This window comes from Lissotriton vulgaris, chromosome 5, assembly GCF_964263255.1.
Source record: "Lissotriton vulgaris chromosome 5, aLisVul1.2, whole genome shotgun sequence".
In the NCBI taxonomy this organism is placed as follows: Eukaryota; Metazoa; Chordata; class Amphibia; order Caudata; family Salamandridae; genus Lissotriton; species Lissotriton vulgaris.
The window spans coordinates 1,920,200,622-1,920,224,245 of record NC_141693.1 but is presented as its reverse complement, the minus strand read 5'-3'; the positions used below and the strand labels follow the sequence as shown (position 1 = coordinate 1,920,224,245).

The 23,624-nt window shown below is 47.4% G+C and overlaps 1 protein-coding gene across 2 annotated transcripts in view; it reads right to left on the bottom strand.

The window, feature by feature from the left end:
• The window catches only part of LOC147717724 (E3 ubiquitin-protein ligase TRIM39-like), a 357,009-nt gene that overhangs the window by 168,368 nt on the left and 165,017 nt on the right, over positions 1–23,624 (bottom strand). Inside the window, exon 5 of one of the 2 annotated variants that reach the window (XM_086924505.1) lies at positions 9,762–9,871. In XM_086924505.1, the coding sequence (XP_086780631.1) occupies positions 9,762–9,871 (110 nt within the window). Of the gene's footprint in view, positions 1–9,761; positions 9,892–23,624 lie in introns of both variants that reach the window. The other variant, XM_086924506.1, reaches the window with a different exon arrangement.

Below are 23,624 nucleotides of genomic sequence, written 5' to 3'. Positions count from 1 at the left end.
AAATGTTAGACATATAGAAATATTTAAACATTGCAAATGTATTAGAATAATAGTCAAAAACTCTTGGGGCCCGTTTTTTTTTTATTTTAAAGTTTGAAGACCATTGATAAAGGAAGAGCCAACATTTCAATGCTCAGTACAGGAATTCAGTAAGATAGTAGCCAGAAAACAAAATGGATGCATTTACGTAACGTTCTTTGCAGAGGCTACCAGCTTTGGTAAAAAAAACAAAAAACAATTAATGCACCAAAAATAGCCCGTGCCCTACCCAACACCTCCACTATATCTATTCACGTCTAACACACCTATCTACTCATGCATCATAGCAAATTCTTGAACCATCTCTATCCACATCTTTCCAGTCTCTTGCACACCATCAACCCCAATCCTTCTCCTATCTCTAGTTCCTAGTGTAACCCTTTCACCATGCCTTCAGGACTTCAACTTCCAACTCTGCTCTTTCTTCTTATCTAAAGCCTACTGCTATTTTGTAGTTCCCTGTTAAACGCCCCTCCTTTCTCTAACTCTATGGCTAACCTCTCAATTATCCCTCACTCTTCTCCGGCCACCTGCCTAACACCCCATGTAACCACAAAGCCATCAACGGCTTCTCAGGGACACTGAAGGCATTTCTAGCTGAGAATCCTTGGGCCACTACTGGCTCGCTTTATAAATCTTACTCTAGCACAGGCTGCCGGTGTAACTCCATCAAGACATCCCTGGCTTCCTGTGTAACCCCTCAGTCCTGATTAGCTTCCCGTGGCTCTCCATGTATTCCCTTACCCATCTATAGAACCCCTCAAAACTGCCTCTCTTCACTAATTGTGATGTGAATGTCTTCAAGTGTCTTTGGTTTTGTCATACATTTAATGACATGAGTGTCACATGATTGTGTGTCAAGGCGTGCCTGGATCATATGATTTACTGGCAGAACCCAATTGCTTGCATTTACCCTCCCTACTTTAGTGCACAGGCTCTACAACAAAATCTGTGGTCTCTTGTACTTGTTCTTTAGCTGCTGTCCTCGGGAAGACACTGCCACAGTTTGAAAAGCTGAGGATGCAGTCACTTTTTGGATGTTGGGAGCTGGTGTAACCTCCTCATACAAGTATGAGGACTACTATAAGTGGCAAATACCGTTACCTCCAACCCAGATACCTTCCTGTGTCATTTCCTTTCCTGTAAATGCCCTAAAACTCCCAATCTCCCCATCTCTACTTCTCCCCATATTAACTTCCTACCCTCCAACACACCATTATTTCTTAAAGCTGCTGGTGGTGTCTTACATATACAATAAGGTATCAAAATTCTTTCTGAGTTACCCAGTCTACTGACAAGCAAAGCTCAATGTAAAACCGATTCACAAGCCCATGTATGGCTGGTCTCTCCTTTCCCAACCCCAAATCCAGGCCCACAACATGCCCCAGCATCCTCTCAATCACCTTCCACTCAACAGATGAGGGGTGTTTTGAGGACACAGGATCGTTTAAGCTTTTTTGCTTAGAGATTTCTTCGACCAGCCACCTTCTTCATTCTTCTTCCTGGGCTCCTGCCTAAACCATAGTGTATCTGATTCTAGAAATGCCAGACCCTGGGTCAATTTCTTGTTAGCCTGCAGGTAAGCAAGTGGTCTTTGGGTCAGATCACCCTGCAGACATGATCCCTGTTTGATTCCTTTGAAAGTAGATCAGGAAAACATGTTTATTGTTCTCTGTCTTATGTCTGACGAGGTTACACTAGACCTGGAGAAAGTGATCTGTATTTTCTTACCGGGCACACTACCCTCACTGGAGAATATAGGTTGTGGTAAATGCAGGCCACTCCTGCTAGGAGCTCACTAAAAATGACATTGAGTAGTCCATGCACACTAATTTTGCAGCTCTCCCTCATGTGGAATTTTTGTGTTAAATTTGCTGCAGAATTTATGCCACTGCACTTTGGCAAGTATTGCTGGTGAAACCTCACAACTGAAACCACAGCTGTTTTGAAAGCGCTGTCGTTTCTTCTAATACGTTGTCCATAGTTATAACGAGATTTAGTCTGCTGTTCATCACGAGCATACCAATGCATTTTCATAGACTAGATTCCTTGTAGTTTGTATAATGGGATATTACAATCCTGCCAGGACTGACAAAATTCACAAGAGAAGGATTTTTACATCCTTGGCCCCGATACTAGCTACTTGCATGGGTTTAGTCATTTCGGACTTTCATTGCTGCACAACCTGTTAGTGTGTACGTTTTACTTAGCTAACACAGGTAAGGTAAATGGTTCTGGAATCTACTGCAGCCTTCCAAGACTTTCCATCAGCTGTTTCCTATGGGAAGACTTGGAAATCCTTTTTGTGAATCTGTAATACAAATTGGGCTTTGTTCAAGAGCCTACTGACTCCTCGCCAAGTTTAATGGTACACTGCCTGTCTTTGTGACTGCTAGTAAGACTGCCGTACCTTAGGCATAAACCTGAGCCTTCCTCCCTAGCGGCTTGCTCAACCGTGGGCCCAGGCCCAAGAGTTCACTTTATTACTATTATGTGTTGCAATGTCACACTCACCCACATGAAAATATTTCACACCATGTGAGATGATCCTTGGATGTTAATTTGACTGAAATATGCAGAACTGTCTCCTAAGAAGAAAGGAATTCTGACTCCTGTCCGTCACTGATGAATTAGAAAAACTATCCTTTCCTCTACTGAAGAAAACATAGCTCTGGTTGAGGCATACTGAAGAATGACATTTATGTCCATCTCTGACTTAGGGCTGGATCCCAGCTGTTTTGTGGAGATCAGCTTGGGTCTACAAGGTTTGTTACTGTATTTTATTTGCCAATACCTAGTGCAAAATGTATATGTAATATCGTTTTTTTTTCCAGTACATACACATCAAGTAATTGTATAACAGATACTGTTTTACCCAATCAAAAGTCAAACGCGTCACAGTGTAAAGTTAATAGTGCCATAGTCTCCACTACAAATAATAGGCACTTTCTTTGGAAGCTCATCTAATTGAATTAAGCAATAGGCTGGGCAAGTTGGTTACTTTGCAGGGCAAGTGGATTTCTGTAGGATGCTGTCCCTTGGACAAGTACATTTTTTTAAAAATTCCACATCCCTGTGGGACAGGAACAAGGTTTCTATATGAAGGCATGACTTATGAATGTGGGAGTGAAACGAATAATCCCTATCTTCTGGGTAAAGTGTTTGCCACATATCCTCCTGGCCTAACTCCCTGAATCTTGCTTTTAATCCTTTGGATACTGCTCCAGCCGTGCTTTGCCCTACACCCCGCTGTCTCACTCTGGTTCCCACATCATATTTATATCATATTCCATAATTACCTCACCTGAACTTGGGGAAACTAGGTCTTTTAAGACATTTATTTCCTTGAGATCTTGCCTTGTACTTGAAATTAGGAGTGTGTTATGGTTAGTATTGGGTTTGTATTGTGTTATGGTTGATTTGGGATTGTGTTATGGTTTGTCCATTCTGCAAAATCCAGCACTGCCAGGGTCCTCTAAAGGTGTCCACTGTGGATGGTAGGATGATCACTACAGAGTTGCAAGCCAATCTCTACTATTTCCACAAGCCTGATACAAGACCACTCTAGTCACTTAACATTTTTCCCCAGGCCTGTCTGCATAGTGACAGATTCTGCCCAGGCAGGGTTTAAGGCGAATACAGTTAGCTGATCTCTGGAAATGATTCACATTCCATCAAAGAGTCGAGGTGAATCAATGCGAAATATACCGTTATGGTGGACAGGGTCCTCTATTTTATAAAAGGAGGTTCTTAATGCTAGGTTCCAACAATAGGGGTACATAACACATGGAGGCGAGACTGGTGATATCAACTGCCAAACTGAGGCAAATGGAGGGAATGTTAGATGAGCCTTCTGGCAATTCCTCATTTCATGGTAAGTAGGTTGGGGATAGGAGGTGGGAAAGCCAGAAGACAAACTGGCCTGACAGTTGCTGATTCCATTGTAGGTTCCGGAAACTGAAACAAATGCCTCGGCCAGACTGACTCTTCAGCAGGATTAAGAAATACAGAGGCTGTCCTGGTCTCCTTTTTTTTTTATTTGTTAATTTTTTGTGGATTTCAGTGGTGCTTTCTCAGTATTTACCATTCATTAATAAATCCGTGCTTATCAGTGTTTATCCAGTTGTCTAACCCCTTCCCCCCCCCCCAAAAATAAAAAAAAACCTGTTTTTACAAAACAGGGTATTTGTTATAAAGCACATATTCAATTTAAAAGAGAAGTAATGCAGGGTATATGGTGTCTTTAAATGGGCAGTATCTCAAATGGAATTATGGACAGTTTTAAGCAAAGAAAGTCTGCATTTCACTCTGACTCACATCTCTTTACCCTCTCCAACATCTCACTACCTCTATCCAGACTCGTTCTGGTTTACTGGCCAATTAATGGATACAAATTTAAGAGTGCTATATTCAAATATTTCTATAAACATATTCCTGGACAATGTTGGGGCTCATTCACCTACTCATTGTAGAGTCTTTGTCCTGCCATAGGGAATGTAGCCCAAATGGGTGCAGCAATCTATAACGTATTGTTTTCTGTGATAGGTCCAGTGTCACTGACCTCATCTCTCATTTCCACTGTAAAGTTATTTGAAATAGATCATGAAAGAGAACAATTTGACTGGCCTTGCAAAGGCACCGTGGTTGCTGTTGACTGTCTTAAAGAAGTTTTTCTTTGATGCATATGTCTTCCAGTTGGCTAATATATCCCTGTGCTTTGTGTTACAGTCCTTGGATTGTCTGCTAACCTTCTGTAGAAATTCCTATTCAGATTTTGCTCCCACTTTCAGGATAGCTTGAAATATTTCCTCATTTGTATATGTCGATCCGTTGTTGATCTTCTTTGACATTTTTTGCCCTGACATTATACCTGAACATATATTGAGGAGGAACTTCAATTGCGTTTCTAGATCTGCAACTGTTGTGTGTAGACCTACGGAAGCTGCTTTTAGTCAACCAGCTGCATTTTCCAAATGTTGATCGACTGCTTGCGGGTCCATATTTACCTTGTTAAGATCTTAGCTGAGGTCTGCTTCCAACGTGTTTAAATTGGCTAAAAAATTACTGCTTCAGCTCTTGCTTCAACTCAAGAAAAATGCCTTTAAGTACTTGTTTGTCAGGGGTCGGCTTATTTCATTGCCATATCACTGGCCATTTGCAGATGTTTCTGTTGTTGGAAGAAGTGGTCAATTTCCCAAGTCCCTTCATTTTTTATGTCTCGCCTAGGCAGCGTGCATGCGCTGCTCTAGGAGGGCCTTTAGCCATCGGCTTGCTCTTTTCTCCACACTCGTGGTTGTGCTGGCATCCACCTTGCGGGAGTGAGCCGCGGCGCGTGTGCTAAGTGCAAACATATGGCTATTGTGCCGCCGCTGCTTGCTCCCGCAAGGTGGACTGGAGGCCAACACATGCACGAGTGAGCAGCAGCGCTATCTGGTTTCAATTATCACACTTGCCCTCACGTTAATTGTTGGTGATATGGCGGTCGCTGCCCCGCTTGCAGTGGCGTGCTTGTAAAATATGATTTACGTAAAGAGACTACGCTTGAGAGCAGCGTAGATCACTTTCAAACTACAATCCCCACGATGCCCGGGGCTTAGCACGCGATTGACACTCATGACGTCATCATCTGCCGCCGGCTTCGGGACTAAATACGCACCTGCAAGCAGACCAGGTACCTTCCTGAGACGGCCCAGAGAGACGCCCGGAGTACTGACGGTCAGGTAAGTGAAGCTATAGGACGCGAACACCATTTTGCAGCATGGATAGAGCGGTATAGAAAGCGCAAGGGGCGAGGCATGTTAACTTAGATAAGATCCACGCCATGCGAAGAACAAAGCTAGGGCTCTCTGTAAATGATTGATTGTGTGTGTTTGCCCTTAACTAGCTAGCACCATTTTTCAGTCTGTATACAGCTTGGTACAGGGTGCGAGAGGCGAGGCACGAGGCGTGTTTCCTGTTGCAAACCCAGGATATTTTGCTTGCACTAACAACAACAACAAGTTTGAAGCATTAAAAGAGACACGTGGTTGTAAGCACGGCCATAATATTGTGTTGGCATGCAGTTTGCTTTTACGCTCTTGGCAAGACTGGGCACGCTGACTATGTGGTTCTGCAGTGTTGGGCAATCAGATCATGGTGGTTTCCACCGAGTGTATGGTATGGCCATAGTGATAACGAGAGTATCGTGGTCCATGGGCCATAAGGTTACAAGTTCTGTCGCCATAAAAGAGATCTCTGCTCCATTTTCAGAATGTATGTGACCATTTTGAGGGCAAAAAATTGTTTCGTTCAATAAGGCTAAAGATGATAAGGGTAGTTAAGACATATATGTGCCCAATGCGGTGACGTAACATTTACCCGGAGGGGTATTCACCCTGAATGAGTGGGTTTGTGAAGTCGGTCTCTAACCGACATGTCCGTGTAACTTTCTCTTTTTTGTATTTTCCTTACTAGAGCGGTGCTCTATTTTACCTGCAATTTGAGGAATTATTTGTTAATATCTCAATAATTTTCTCAATGTATATGACGCATATACACCGTTTGGTTCATACCTGTCCAAACAAGGATTTGTATATAGTAAATCGATGGATTAGCTGACTACATGTACAGGAGCACTCTATGTATATATTTGTATATTACATACTGTACCAACGGTGTACCACACTACAGGAAATATATAGGAAATTGTAGTGTTGTTTATGTTGCCTATTACTTGTACTTCTAGAATCTTGTGTAAAAAACAAAGGGATCATTTTCTAAACAATATAAAAATTTTGAAAGATACCATGCTTCTTATGTTTTCTTCTTAAGTAAAGTACTTATATAAGACTTAATAGAAAATTATTGAGATATTAACAAATAATTCCTCAAGGAGCCTTCTTCTATTTAATTTAAGTTACCCAGTTCCTTGGGGACTATTGGGTTGTCCTGTTTCTATTCAATCAAACTATTTTACCTGCGCCTCAGCCAAGTGAGGTGGAGCTTTTCTCTCCTGCCAATTAGGTAAGCTTGAGATATGTACCCGAATGAGGTATTAGTGTACATGTAGTTGACACTGGGGATGCACAAAAGAGTTCTAAATCCCACATTTGGTTGAAATAAAGAGAAACTCTTATCCAAATGCTAATGTATGTCTTGTTTGTACTCTGTTTGTTTTTCTATGTACCTGACTTTGATCATTCTGCTATTCCTGATTTGCGGACTACCAGCAAGGAGAATGACTACACCTGGGATACCCAGGTGATATCTTTTATACACCATTTTTTTCATTCACCACTTTTATGAGCAGTAGCGACATCTGGTCCTGATGAAAGCAGCGGACACCTACTAGGGTCTATTAGTCTGCAGAAACATGTTGACCTGTTAATACACATAGTAGCTATTTGTTTAAACTACTATATCGCACTGGTTTTTATTGGTTTGGAAGTAGACAAGTACCAATTAAAACAATTTTTCCTCTTTTCTCTCCAATTTTAGTCTTTTCTGGCACTTTATTCCTTATTTTTTTCACTCTAATTCACGCACTGCTTAACAGTTGTCACCGCACGCCCATATACTTTCCAATTCACTGGGACACACACATTGTTCAAATCAAAGAAAATTCTTTTTTGAAATGGTTGTAACATCTACACTTCTTGGTGTGAAGGATCCCAGATGATGACAAGGGGGGTTCCGGTCGAGAACGGATGGGTATTTTTTCACACATAGAAAGTACCCTTTTGACCTTTGTCACGTTCTAAATATGTGTTTATATCCAACATTCTCTTTATGCCAGGCACATAGTTAATCGACAGTTTGTCTCTTCGTGACCCAGAGCTACTCTGTATCTTGCTAAATTTCCCAGTCTTGCCATCATGCTAGATCTAGAGGTGGCCGGAACTCGCGGAATTTCCCACTGCGGAGTTATATAAAAACTCTGCAAGATTTCGTAGAGTTCTGACAATGTGCTGCGATTTAGCGCTGGTAGTGCGATCTGTGCTGAAAACCCAATGGTACCACATGGTGAGCAAAAACGTGCATCCACTCAAGTTAATTTTGCTGCCGCTCGATTAGAAAATCTATTTGGGACGCAGCCCTCTGACGGCAACTGCTCACAACCACCCGCGTTAGAAAATCTCGCCAGAGGTCCGACCTCCTAGCGACCAGAAATCACAGCAGAGGATGGCAAATCTCGCTCGCCACTAGAGCGTCGCAGAGAGAATAAATATTGCCACACAGCGTTTGGCAGAATGTGGCTGGAACTCTGTGTTAAAAGAGCTATGTGAAGCCACAATATTCCACCAATTCCACAAGCAGAATGACATTTTCCACCCGGGCCTAGCTGTACCTTATTCAGGCTCTCTGACCATACAGACAATTGTTGTGCACTTGCCAGCCACACTTTCAGACTAGGTATAAGCTTCAGGGTTTCCTCCTAAATGCACCATAGACCTGTTTGTAAGTGCCCCTTTCAAGTTTTACTATGTCCTAACTGGGTGCCAGCTCAGCATATGGCACTCTGGGGTCCCAAGTCATCCCCATTGTGGGGCATTAATGCTCTTTTTCACTGTTGTATGCCTCTCCTTTCATGGGCAAGACCTTGCTCTGTGGTCAGCCGCTTGCAAAATTACTCCAGCATTGTCTGCCTGCCCCCAGCTTTTCAGTAATTCTCACTTAGTTTTCCTACTTGTGGCAATGATGGCACCTGTACCTCAATCAGCTCCACTCTTCTCTGTGTCTTTTTTCTTAAAAGCCTTGCACTGTGAAACAGATTTACTGCACAGCCATCTTGTTTCTCCTGTGCGGCTGCAGATCAGAATATTCCGTAGTTTGCCACGTGTTTTGCTTCCACATTGGCTTCTCCAACGGAATCTACATTCTGTCATGTGGCTTCATGAGTTGCTCTTTGAGCGGCCGAGGTGGGTCTGGGTCTCCAGATGATCAAAGAGGTCTGTCTCGCACACTCCTGTTGGTGGCCATCTTACCCACAAGTCCTCCTTTACTTTTAAATGGATTCTGTTATCTTCAGGCAACCTGCACTTATACATCTGAAAGTGTCTTTTTATAAAAAATAAAAAAAAGGTTTTATATGGTAAATTCCATGCATAGGCAAACCTATTAAAACATTTATGTAAGGAAAATGTCCTTCCTGAATCGCTCTACAGACCTATATTAATTTAGGAATTCATTAAATATTCTCAGGTGACACTGACCCATCCAGGTGACCACATTCAAAAGACGTCCCTTCCAAAGAAAGATATGAAGAACTCTCCCAAAGATGCCTCAGCAGCAGTTTCTGATTCAGAAGATTCCTCAAATACAAACTAAACACATTTATTGACATCCCTGCAGCCTCTATAGCGCCCAGCACATGAAAGATCTGCATTTAAAATGTAGTGACCTCTCATGGATACCCTTGTTATTAGAAGCAGTGCAGTCTCGCAATGCACTTTTCCCATCATACTTTCACTGCTACTACTGACTGCCACCACTGCTCCCCCATTCCTGCTGTTGTCATTCTCACACCTTTTTCTTCTCTCACTCTCCATCACTTCTGAACACAATCAGATTTGTTTACACTCTCCTCCTACCCAAAAGACACAGAACAAGGACAGCACTTGCAATCACATTTGCTTTTGTTTGGAGTCTTCTTTGCAGGAAGGTTGTTGCAGTGCACAGGTTTCTCCACCATGAACAATTGTCCCTTTATCTGGTCTTTGTCTCACAATCTAATGTTAGTTTACCTTTTAATTCCAAGAGTTTATCCTGCAAGGAGGAATTTTCTCCAATGCTCTTCTGAGTCCGCTCCATGGCTGCATCTTCGAGAGATTTCTGGGCCTTCGCATTATTACAGCTGTGGATGAGAGAGCAATGCTGTGAATGATCCATAAGCCTCCTAAGCATACTGTCCTCACTCTCACTGCATCCTTTATCCACACCAAGGTGTAGCATACTCTGCACAATGTCACTGCTACCCTGTGTTAGGGTTTCTACTACGAATCTCAGTGCTCTCTCTGGCCCTGGAGTAGTCTGTGTGTACCAGACACGGTCTGAGGGGTCTTTAATGTGCACTTCAATTGGATAAGCACATTACTATCCAAAGAAAGTTATGTCTATCTTCCAATGCCTACCGCTCTAGGAAGTAGTAGGTTTTCAGCGCAGATATAGTCTGCTACTGTAATAACAAACTCGAGGTCCTGTCAGGCCTACTTATTTAAAAAACAAAAGAAATGTTTTAGTGAAGTCAGAAGTTTTACAACAAACAAACCACGTATTAGCACTTTTTGGAGCAGATTTATGAATCACAAAAAGTTGTTACTTTTGACACAGCATGGGGATACAGTTCAAATACCATGAACAATATTTATTTTTTGATGGAAGAAGTTCTTGGCTATTGCCAAAAGCGTTTGGTTCTCAGTTTCTTCACTTTTAGGTCTCGCCTAGGCAACGCTTGCGCTGTCTCTTCGAGACATGCCGTATACAAGAAATGGGCAAGAAGCTCTGCCCACTTTCAGCTCATCTTTGTAATTGGCTACTGTTACGGTCCTTTGTAAATTGTGGCTTTTCATTGGTCAATAGGCTGAGTAGTCCTTCTTTAGTACAGTCTTTTCACTTCTAGTAGCCTCCCATGAGTACACCTCCTATTTCACGTGTTGTTACTCGGTACGTTTTACTTATAGCCTGCTAGCACTATTTTCTTAAAGGGTTTTCTCCTGCCTACTTTTCAGACACTCTGTTCATCACCACCCCCTTTTCTGAATCGTTTTTGGCCACTATAGGTGTGGCAGGGTATACTCAGACATGAGTCCCTTTCTCACTGCACCATCAGGATTCAAGCAAGCCGGGCCGAAGACGGCTGAAATGCCAGAAACCGGTCCCCGGTAGCTTGTCTCCTTTCTGGTGAAGAATTGGCTTGGTAGTTTAGTCTGCCCTGTTCCCATGATGCACTGGGCCAGGGACAGACTGATTTGCATATAGCCAGGTTCTGAGCTGGGCTGGTGCAGTGAGATAAATAACGTTGATGGATCAAGCCCTGATCTTTGGACCTGGTAAGAGTGGTCTGCTTAATTCAGACACTCTGTTCATCACCACCCCCTTTTCTGAATTGTTTTTGGCCACTATAGGTGTGGCAGGGTATACTCAGACATGAGTCCCTTTCTCACTGCACCATCAGGATTCAAGCAAGCCGGGCCGAAGACGGCTGAAATGCCAGAAACCGGTCCCCGGTAGCTTGTCTCCTTTCTGGTGAAGATTTGGCTTGGTAGTTTAGTCTGCCCTGTTCCCATGATGCACTGGGCCAGGGACAGACTGATTTGCATATAGCCAGGTTCTGAGCTGGGATGGTGCAGTGAGATAAATAACGTTGATGGATCAAGCCCTGATCTTTGGACCTGGTAAGAGTGGTCTGCTTAATTCAGACACTCTGTTCATCACCACCCCCTTTTCTGAATTGTTTTTGGCCACTATAGGTGTGGCAGGGTATACTCAGACATGAGTCCCTTTCTCACTGCACCATCAGGATTCAAGCAAGCCGGGCCGAAGACGGCTGAAATGCCAGAAACCGGTCCCCGGTAGCTTGTCTCCTTTCTGGTGAAAAATTGGCTTGGTAGTTTAGTCTGCCCTGTTCCCATGATGCACTGGGCCAGGGACAGACTGATTTGCATATAGCCAGGTTCTGAGCTGGGATGGTGCAGTGAGATAAATAACGTTGATGGATCAAGCCCTGATCTTTGGACCTAGTAAGAGTGGTCTGCTTAATTCAGACACTCTGTTCATCACCACCCCCTTTTCTGAATCGTTTTTGGCCACTTTAGGTGTGGCAGGGTATACTCAGACATGAGTCCCTTTCTCACTGCACCATCAGGATTCAAGCAAGCCGGGCCGAAGACGGCTGAAATGCCAGAAACCGGTCCCCGGTAGCTTGTCTCCTTTCTGGTGAAGAATTGGCTTGGTAGTTTAGTCTGCCCTGTTCCCATGATGCACTGGGCCAGGGACAGACTGATTTGCATATAGCCAGGTTCTGAGCTGGGATGGTTCAGTGAGATAAATAACGTTGATGGATCAAGCCCTGATCTTTGGACCTGGTAAGAGTGGTCTGCTTAATTCAGACACTCTGTTCATCACCACCCCCTTTTCTGAATCGTTTTTGGCCACTATAGGTGTGGCAGGGTATACTCAGACATGAATCCCTTTCTCACTGCACCATCAGGATTCAAGCAAGCCGGGCCGAAGACGGCTGAAATGCCAGAAACCGGACCCCGGTAGCTTGTCTCCTTTCTAGTGAAGAATTGGCTTAGTAGTTTAGTCTGCCCTGTTCCCATGATGCACTGGGCCAGGGACAGACTGATTTGCATATAGCCAGGTTCTGAGCTGGGATGGTGCAGTGAGATAAATAACGTTGATGGATCAAGCCCTGATCTTTGGACCTGGTAAGAGTGGTCTGCTTAATTCAGACACTCTGTTCATCACCACCCCCTTTTCTGAATCATGCTCAGCACTCATAACAGCGGCTGCGCTTTTCTTTTTCTTGGGATCGCTGAATGCGGCGCATGCCATTTTTTCTATTTATTTACTTACACGCGCTTTTGTTGTTAACATCTTAAGCTATAACATGGGTGCCGCGAAGTAAAGAAATAAAAATGTGCATTTTTTTTTATTTCTTTACTTTTGAAGCTATTGCATCACCTGCGTTTTAGCTTAAGATGTTTAAAGCTAAAGCACGAGCGCCGCCATTGTAACAAAAGTAAATAAACAGAAAAAAAGCACGTGCCCACCTTTTATTTTCTATTTGTTAACTTTTGTTACAATGGCGGCACCCGCGAGTTAGCTTTAAACATCTTAAGCTAAAGTACTAGTGCTGCGTTTGCTTAATTTCTTTACTTTTGAAGCAACCGCAACATGTGCGCCTTAGCTCAACATGTTTAAAGGTAAAGTGTTGATGACGCAAATAATATGCAATGCAGTGCAAGACATATTGCATTGCAAATGCTTGCGCATGTTGTTGCGAAAAATTGGTTTCTTGGCGTTGTTTTGTTACAGAGGAATAGAAAACCTGCAATTCTAGCATCGTAGTTATTTGCTTTGTCAACACTGTCTACTTGCTGTCAGCAACTGCAGGGCACGCATGCCCAACTTGTCTTAAAGTAAAGATTGCAAATTTCCGACATCCTTTGTTAAGCATGGTCACTTCCTCTATGCAGTAGGCTCCTTAGGCTTTGATCAGGGGCATCTGGAAAAGCCCAGCAGGGAGTTTAGTCCAAAAGGCCTGTTGAGTGGGGAGATTATCGCCATATGCGCTTTATCAGGAACGGTCTGGAGGTTTTGAAGTATCCTTTCACTAACTCTGATACGGTGCTGAAGTGCTAAATGGGAAGGATGCTCTTCTTATCAACAATTGTAGGAGAGTAGGGTCTGCAATCCTATGATCACCCGGATTTTTTGCTTTTGTTTCACTGGTTTACGACTTTCTCTGGCTGTGGGCCTGCTAATCAGACCCACAGCCTGGCTGTTCTCTTTCTAAATTACGATATGTACCCTAGGTGCATTTACCAATTGGTACTGGGCCGCCTTATCAGACCCCGTAACGCAGGGCATAGGTGTACCCAGGGCCGCCAGGGGCTGCAGCATGTATTATGCCACCCCTGGCTGGCCTCTTAAATTTGACACAACTGGCTGCACGACAGCTGGGGCGAAGACGTGTAACCACCCTTCGCTTTAGGTATAGTAGCTCTATATCTAACCATACAATGGACACCCGAGTTCCTATCAGTCACTCCTATGGCAGGCCTTAACAATCCTGAAGGCAGAGTGCGTGGGCTCGTGTGAGCTAGGTTCAGGCCCGAGCCGAGCCCGGTTGCAGCTTGCGGAATCAAGACCCAATGGCTGTTCCATGATAACGCGTACCACATCGGTAACTTCGGTGTCGCGTTATCAAGACATGTCGAGTAAGGTGTCATACGAATCGGGATGCTGCCCTCTCACCAACCCTGGCGACGAGATTAACATTCCGCCCTTCTAGAGGGACACGACATGTACGTAACTGTGAACCCCGGTTAAAGTTAACTGAAGCCTCAGCTCCACAAAATGGATGCTGCCACCACAGACACAAGTCTGACCTCCTGCTGCTGGGAGTCCTTCCAGCGAGGAGCACTTGGACAAAGGGTTTCCTGTCGAGGGCGCTGTTCGCACCGTCCCAGACAGGGTTTGTGTATTCTGGGTAGGTAGGGCTTTGGCGAGAAGGTGACTGCGGAGTGGCGCCCCGGTGCTCACTACGCATCTGCCGGTTAGAACCAGTTCCAGGGGCGACAGCCCTGGCCTGGGGAAAGTCTGGCAGGGGAGAGGGGCGTAACTACCCCCCTTCCTGGTCCCACCCTTAGGGCAGGACCTAGTCATGTACCCACCCCTTTCTTTAGGATAAAGACCGGAGCGGGGACCCTTCCAAATTAGATCATCTTTGAATCAAGAACTACTTTCTACGAAAGGACACTCAAGACTCTTCTCAAGATTTCTCCCTTGTGACTAAGGAGTAGTCACCCTGCATCAGCAGGCACCATCTAAGAACTCTGCGGTTTGCTGCAAGTCCTTCCTCAAGGATCCGACGGCCCAGCTCGACGAGAACCGGCTTCCCTGGCACCTCTGACCTCTACCCACGTCATCAGCTCAGCTGTGATCTGTGGGTGCGACGAGACCTCGAGGGACCGGCCATCATCAGAACCTGCACGCTCTTAAAAACCAGCACGACCATCGAGGTAACTCTCTGGTGAGTGCTCTGGGGTCCGAGAAACCCCGACCCTGAGCCGCTCTAGCACCGAAGTGCAGTCTCCCAGCATCTCCACGATCTGCGTGGGGCCCTTCTGCTCGCTGCTCAGCACGTTGTCTGGTCACTCGCCGCTGGCTTGTGCCCTCCTGTGACGACATCCGAGAATCATCACTGCTGGTCTGGTTGCTCCAGACTGGCCCTTGCTTCCATCTTTGCGAGAAGCACCCCGGACCCTCCTGGTCCACTCAAGACGCCATCTTAGGCCCACCCCGTGGCCCTGAGATCTACCAAGGCTTGTTGCCCCATCCTGGGCCCAGCGACGCCGACAGCATCATCCTTCGTGGGACAGCTCGCACCTCCTCCGTGGTCGCCGACAACGCCTCCTGGTCCGTGAGACTGCAGAGCCTAGCGTCGCCCACTCACCTGGTCGAGGTGACGGCCAACCGGTGCCTTCCTGGTACCCTCTGACTACTGGCTAGTAGTACGAACTTGGTCCCCTCTGCTTTCAGGTTTCATCACTCTCCGATCCAGGCTTGGATCTCTACGAACTATTCAGCACTGGTCGCCGGCCAGCCACTCCTTCCTTCCGGCTCCTGGCTCGTCAGCGAAGATCCCGACGCCTGTAAGACTTGTGCAGCCGCAGCCCTCGTGGCTAGGTAACTCGGCATTTCGGTGCCTGCATAGCCTCCTTACTCTAGGGTCCCGAGTCCCTCGCTTCCGACTTGCCTTATCGGGTCCGCCCGAGACCTTAACCTTTCCGTGTCCTCGGACACTTGTTTTTAAACTGTGCACTTGAAGTATTTGCTAAAGAGATTTGGTTTGTGCTTAGTACCCTGTCCTCATAAAGAGTACAGGGCTGTTGTGATTCTTAATAAATATCCTGTTTATTTTCATAACACTTGTGTGGTGTCCTTTCACTGGGTATTCAAGGGGTACATGTGTGGTAAACAGCTGGCTTAACACGCCCTCTCGAGTCTTTAGCCTTAGACTGCTCGTATCCACGCTACTAGGATAGCTGGTCTATAGGTTGACTTACAACCAAACACCATAAGGGTCGTTGGAACGATACATAGCGGTCGCTAGAATAGCGAACGTTGCATATCGGGCCAACTTCTCACATTGGTGAGCAGCGGTTGGGATTTGAGCTTGCTGTTGTTTTGCCACACGTATCCTAAGAATATCTTGTTGAAAGATCGCACAAGTACTGTTAGTACATATAACCAAAGCTTAGAATACTCTGAGTTCTACTGAACCAGCTGTTGTAGCTCCTCAAGGCTTAGCACACCTTGGCTACAACTCTTAGCAAGGGTACAGTAGGTAAACACGTAGTGTAGGTAAGTGCACCACTTACACCACACTAGAAACAGTATGTCGGACAAAGGAGGAAACTCTGGGTCTCCCCTTATGTCAGTTGACCCTCCACAGGTCATCCCTTCAGGATATACTGTGCTGAGCTTCAAGGAGTTAAGACGACTGTGTCACTCCAGGAAGATTCAGCAGGGGTCTAACCCCACAACGTCCTTTCTGATTGGTCTCTTGGAGACTTATGATGCCAGAAGAGCTGAGAAACTGCGTAGCTCTTCTAATCCAGAAGGAGACATGCCTCCCCTCGAGGGAACCCGGGACGATCCTGACCTCATCCACCTCGCAACTGAGAACGAAGATGTGGAGGAGGATGAGGATAAGGATCTCTCTGGGGATGAGGCAGATAAGGGACAGGTAGAAGTCGTCAGACTAAGCAGGTCCAACTTAAGCAAACATGATAGCGGTACTGGGGGACCCCTGGGGCCACTATCAGGTCAGCTTAACATTGGGAATGGACGAGCCAGATCTCTGTCAAGAGGCTCTGGCAGATCCCTTCAAACCAATGGCTCTCACAACTCGTCTCAGAGAGGGATGACGTCCCCTCAGAGGAGAGTGTACGAAGCGAAGGAAAGGGCAGCTAATCTAAGGATCGAAAGGGAAGAACTTGCCCTGGCCAAAGAAAGGCTTGCCTTTGCAAGAGAGGAACAGTTAAGTGGGGTAGTCCCTACTGGTGGCAGCAATGTACCTAGTAATAGGGAAAAGAGTTTCGATACGAAACACCTTGGTAAGATAGTGCCCCCCTTTAAACAAGGGGACGACATCCACAAATGGATTACTGCTTTGGAGAGGGCCTGCACTGTGCAGGGCGTTCCCCAGAGTCAGTGGGCAGCTATCTTGTGGCTCTCCTTTGAAGGAAAAGGAAGAGACAAGCTCCTCACCACAAGGGTGGAGGATGCTAACAATTACCAAATCTTGAAAAATACACTCGTTGAAGGGTTCGGCCTAACCACTGAGCAGTACAGGGTGCTGTTCAGGGATACCCAGAAAACGCAGTCTCAAGATTGGTCTGATTTTGTCGATTGTGCCACTAAGGCTTTTGAGGGCTGGTTGCTGGGCAGTAAGGTTACTGATTACGAAGGATTGTATAATTTGATGATGAGAGAGCAAATTTTAAACAATTGTCAGAACCAGTTGTTGCATCAGCATCTTGTCGACTCGGATCTGACCTCTCCCCAAGAATTGGGAAAGAAGGCAGACAGATGGGTTCGTACAAGAGTTAAACAGAACCAGGGCCAGAATCAAGGTGGTCAGAAGAAAGCAGACCAGAAGGGTAAAGATTCTAAAGGGGAACAAAGTGACCAGAAGTCTTCGACAGGTCCCCAACAACCCAAAGAGGGTGGGGGTCAGGCTCCCCAAAAGAAGAAAGAAGGCCAATCCAAAAGATGGTGCCAGTACTGTAAAAGTAAATCTCACTGGTTTAGTGAGTGCACCAAGAAAGGAGGAGGGCAGACCCCTGCCACTGCAGCCCCTAAGGCACCTGTGCCCCCTAGTACAGTCAGCAGTGGTAGCGCGCCTCCCAAGGGTTTAGTAGGGTTAACCCTGGGTTCTGAGGGGCGTGACAACTTAGTTGGCACACTCACTCAGGCTGTCCTTGTCAGTACAGGGGACGTGGACGTGTCCCCTGACGTAAGCCCCAATTCCTTGGGCAAATACCGACAGACGCCTTTCATAAATGGAAAGATGGCTCAGGCCTATAGGGACACTTGTGCCAGCGTCACCATGGTGACGCCTAACTTTGTGGACCCTGGACAGATCATGCCAGGTACAGAATTCCTGGTGACCAATGCAAGCAATGTCACTACCAATCACAGTATGGCAATTGTAGCTTTCTCCTGGGGAGGGGTAACTGGCCAAAAGAAGGTTGTAGTTAGTCCAGACCTCCCAGTGGATTGTTTGTTGGGCAATGATTTGGAGTCGTCACAATGGTCAGAAGTGGAGCACCGGACTCACATGGAAATGTTAGGTTTGCCAGCACATGTGTTCGCTGTGACTAGGTCACAGGTCAGGAAATGCCCCACTGAACAGGTGCTGGATCCTGGAACAACGGACCAGACACCTCCCAAGAAAAAGAGCAGTAGGGTTAAGGCTGCGCCTTCCCCCTTGCCCCAGGTCGAGGATCAAGTCTCAGAGGAGGCTGACCTACAGGAATTGCGGGAAACTGAGCCTAGGGAATTCGAACTTGATCAAGTTGAATTCTTGGGTTCAGGGGGACCCTCAAGGGAAGACCTGGGGAAGGACCAGTTAGACTGCCCTTCTCTTGAACCCCTCAGACAGCAAGCTGCTGCTGAGGCTGCTGGGAACGCCACAGGTACCCACAAGGTATACTGGGAAGATGGACTCCTGTACACTGAGTCAAGAGACCCCAAGCCTGGCATGACCAGGAGGCTGGTTGTACCCTTGTCTCAGCGTGGTTTCCTACTTACCTTGGCCCACGAGATTCCCTTAGCAGGTCACTTGGGCCAGACGAAAACGTGGGACAGGCTTGTCTCACACTTTCACTGGCCCCACATGAACGAAGATACCAAGGAGTTTTGCCGCTCCTGTGTCACCTGCCAAGCCAGTGGTAAGTCAGGTGGCACGACAAAGGCCCCCCTTATACCCATGCCGGTGGTGGGGGTACCCTTTGAACGGGTGGGGATCGACATCGTCGGTCCCATGGAACCACCTACAGCATCAGGGCACAAGTTTATACTGGTGGTAGTGGATCATGCCACCAGGTATCCTGAAGCTATTCCCCTTAGGACCACTACAGCACCTGTTGTGGCAAGAGCCCTAGTTGGAGTGTTCTCCAGAGTGGGCTTCCCTAAGGAGGTCGTCTCCGACAGAGGTGCAAACTTTATGTCGAGCTACTTAACTGCTATGTGGAAGGAATGTGGTGTTAACTACAAGTTCACTACACCCTATCACCCACAATGCAATGGGCTTGTTGAGAGATTCAACAGGACCCTAAAAGGGATGATTCATGGACTACCTGAAAAGCTTCGGCGTAGATGGGACGTCCTGATCCCCTGCCTCTTGTTCGCCTACAGAGAAGTCCCACAGAAGGGGGTTGGCTACAGCCCTTTTGAACTTTTGTACGGGCATCCTGTAAGGGGACCCCTGTGTTTGGTGAAGGAAGGATGGGAGAGACCTCTCAAAAAGCCTGCAACCAGCATAGTGGACTATGTGCTTGGCCTCCGCTCGCGGATGGCTGAGTACATGGAAAAGGCATCTGAAAACCTTAAGGCCAGCCAAGAACTCCAAAAAGCTTGGCATGACCAAAAGGCTGTCTTGACTGTTTACCAGCCCGGACAGAAGGTGTGGGTGTTGGAGCCAGTGGCCCCAGCAGCACTCAAGGACAAATGGTCCGGGCCCTACACCATCCTGGAGAAAAAGGGAGAGGTCACCTACCTGGTCGACCTGGTAACTCCCCGGAGCCCCCACAGGGTGCTTCATGTCAACAGGCTTAAAGCATATGTCGACAGGAAGGACATGAGTTTGCTCATGGCCATAGATGAGGGACAGGAGGAGGAGAGTGACCCTCTCCCCGACCTGCTCACTCAGAATCCTGACGATGGATCGGTAGATGGTGTTGTCTTTTGTGGCAGCCTCTCCGAACATCAACAGAGCGACTGTAAACAGGTTCTTCAGTCGTTCAGACATATGTTTTCTCTAACACCCAGCCAGACCGATTGGTGCACCCATGAGGTTGACACTGGTGACAGCTTGCCCGTTAAGAGTAAAATCTACCGGCAGCCTGATCACGTTAGAGACTGCATCAAGAGTGAAGTGCAGAAAATGTTGGAGCTGGGAGTCATTGAACCCTCGGATAGCCCTTGGGCTAGTCCCGTAGTTCTAGTGCCGAAACCTCACACCCAGGGTGGTAAGAGAGAGATGAGGTTCTGCGTAGACTACAGGGGTCTCAATGCAGTCACTAAGACTGACGCCCACCCAATACCGAGGGCAGACGAGCTTATCGATAGATTGGCTTCGGCCAACTACCTAAGTACGTTTGACCTGACAGCTGGGTATTGGCAAATCAGGTTAGCTGAGGACGCCAAACCTAAAACCGCATTTTCAACCCCTGGTGGGCATTATCAGTTCGTGGTGATGCCCTTTGGTCTGAAGAATGCACCTGCCACCTTCCAAAGGTTGGTGAATCAAGTCCTTACTGGGCTGGATGACTTCTGTGCGGCGTATCTTGACGATATTGCTGTCTTTAGCTCCACCTGGGAGGATCACCTGGTCCACCTGCGGAAAGCGTTGGAGGCCCTGCAAGCAGCAGGCCTCACTATCAAGGCCACCAAGTGCCAGATAGGGCAGACACAGGTTGTATACCTGGGCCACCTTGTCGGTGGAGGCCAGGTTCAGCCACTGGAGAGCAAGATACAGTCAATCAGGGACTGGGCTCCTCCAACCACCCAGACTCAGGTTCGAGCTTTCTTGGGCCTGACTGGATACTACCGGAAGTTTGTCAGGAACTATGGTTCCATTGTGACACCATTAAACGAACTGACAAGTAAGAAAATGCCAAAAAAGGTTCAGTGGACAGCGAGCTGTCAAAAAGCATTCGATGACCTAAAGCAGGCCATGTGCACGGCGCCTATCCTCAAGAGTCCGGACTACTCCAAACCATTCATTGTCCAAACAGATGCTTCTGAGTTGGGTGTGGGAGCTGTTCTTTCTCAACTGAATTTTGATGGTCAAGACCAGCCCATTGCTTTTATAAGCAGAAGGCTGACCCCTAGAGAGAAGAATTGGTCAGCTATTGAGAGGGAGGCCTTTGCTGTGGTTTGGGCCCTGAAGAAGCTGAGGCCATACTTGTTTGGCACTCACTTCAAGATTCAGACCGACCATAAGCCCCTCTTGTGGCTAAATCAGATGAAGGGTGAAAACCCCAAACTGCTTAGGTGGTCCATTTCCCTACAGGGGATGGACTTTACAGTGGAACATAGACCTGGTACTGATCATGGCAATGCCGATGGGCTCTCCAGATATTTCCACTTAGAACAAGAAGACTCACCTGGTCAAGGTTAGCTTATTGTTCCGACGTTTGGGGGGGGGTCATGTAGGAGAGTAGGGTCTGCAATCCTATGATCACCCGGATTTTTTGCTTTTGTTTCACTGGTTTACGACTTTCTCTGGCTGTGGGCCTGCTAATCAGACCCACAGCCTGGCTGTTCTCTTTCTAAATTACGATATGTACCCTAGGTGCATTTACCAATTGGTACTGGGCCGCCTTATCAGACCCCGTAACGCAGGGCATAGGTGTACCCAGGGCCGCCAGGGGCTGCAGCATGTATTATGCCACCCCTGGCTGGCCTCTTAAATTTGACACAACTGGCTGCACGACAGCTGGGGCGAAGACGTGTAACCACCCTTCGCTTTAGGTATAGTAGCTCTATATCTAACCATACAATGGACACCCGAGTTCCTATCAGTCACTCCTATGGCAGGCCTTAACAATCCTGAAGGCAGAGTGCGTGGGCTCGTGTGAGCTAGGTTCAGGCCCGAGCCGAGCCCGGTTGCAGCTTGCGGAATCAAGACCCAATGGCTGTTCCATGATAACGCGTACCACATCGGTAACTTCGGTGTCGCGTTATCAAGACATGTCGAGTAAGGTGTCATACGAATCGGGATGCTGCCCTCTCACCAACCCTGGCGACGAGGTTAACATTCCGCCCTTCTAGAGGGACACGACATGTACGTAACTGTGAACCCCGGTTAAAGTTAACTGAAGCCTCAGCTCCACAAAATGGATGCTGCCACCACAGACACAAGTCTGACCTCCTGCTGCTGGGAGTCCTTCCAGCGAGGAGCACTTGGACAAAGGGTTTCCTGTCGAGGGCGCTGTTCGCACCGTCCCAGACAGGGTTTGTGTATTCTGGGTAGGTAGGGCTTTGGCGAGAAGGTGACTGCGGAGTGGCGCCCCGGTGCTCACTACGCATCTGCCGGTTAGAACCAGTTCCAGGGGCGACAGCCCTGGCCTGGGGAAAGTCCGGCAGGGGAGAGGGGCGTAACTACCCCCCTTCCTGGTCCCACCCTTAGGGCAGGACCTAGTCATGTACCCACCCCTTTCTTTAGGATAAAGACCGGAGCGGGGACCCTTCCAAATTAGATCATCTTTGAATCAAGAACTACTTTCTACGAAAGGACACTCAAGACTCTTCTCAAGATTTCTCCCTTGTGACTAAGGAGTAGTCACCCTGCATCAGCAGGCACCATCTAAGAACTCTGCGGTTTGCTGCAAGTCCTTCCTCAAGGATCCGACGGCCCAGCTCGACGAGAACCGGCTTCCCTGGCACCTCTGACCTCTACCCACGTCATCAGCTCAGCTGTGATCTGTGGGTGCGACGAGACCTCGAGGGACCGGCCATCATCAGAACCTGCACGCTCTTAAAAACCAGCACGACCATCGAGGTAACTCTCTGGTGAGTGCTCTGGGGTCCGAGAAACCCCGACCCTGAGCCGCTCTAGCACCGAAGTGCAGTCTCCCAGCATCTCCACGATCTGCGTGGGGCCCTTCTGCTCGCTGCTCAGCACGTTGTCTGGTCACTCGCCGCTGGCTTGTGCCCTCCTGTGACGACATCCGAGAATCATCACTGCTGGTCTGGTTGCTCCAGACTGGCCCTTGCTTCCATCTTTGCGAGAAGCACCCCGGACCCTCCTGGTCCACTCAAGACGCCATCTTAGGCCCACCCCGTGGCCCTGAGATCTGCCAAGGCTTGTTGCCCCATCCTGGGCCCAGCGACGCCGACAGCATCATCCTTCGTGGGACAGCTCGCACCTCCTCCGTGGTCGCCGACAACGCCTCCTGGTCCGTGAGACTGCAGAGCCTAGCGTCGCCCACTCACCTGGTCGAGGTGACGGCCAACCGGTGCCTTCCTGGTACCCTCTGACTACTGGCTAGTAGTACGAACTTGGTCCCCTCTGCTTTCAGGTTTCATCACTCTCCGATCCAGGCTTGGATCTCTACGAACTATTCAGCACTGGTCGCCGGCCAGCCACTCCTTCCTTCCGGCTCCTGGCTCGTCAGCGAAGACCCCGACGCCTGTAAGACTTGTGCAGCCGCAGCCCTCGTGGCTAGGTAACTCGGCATTTCGGTGCCTGCATAGCCTCCTTACTCTAGGGTCCCGAGTCCCTCGCTTCCGACTTGCCTTATCGGGTCCGCCCGAGACCTTAACCTTTCCGTGTCCTCGGACACTTGTTTTTAAACTGTGCACTTGAAGTATTTGCTAAAGAGATTTGGTTTGTGCTTAGTACCCTGTCCTCATAAAGAGTACAGGGCTGTTGTGATTCTTAATAAATATCCTGTTTATTTTCATAACACTTGTGTGGTGTCCTTTCACTGGGTATTCAAGGGGTACATGTGTGGTAAACAGCTGGCTTAACACGCCCTCTCGAGTCTTTAGCCTTAGACTGCTCGTATCCACGCTACTAGGATAGCTGGTCTATAGGTTGACTTACAACCAAACACCATAAGGGTCGTTGGAACGATACATAG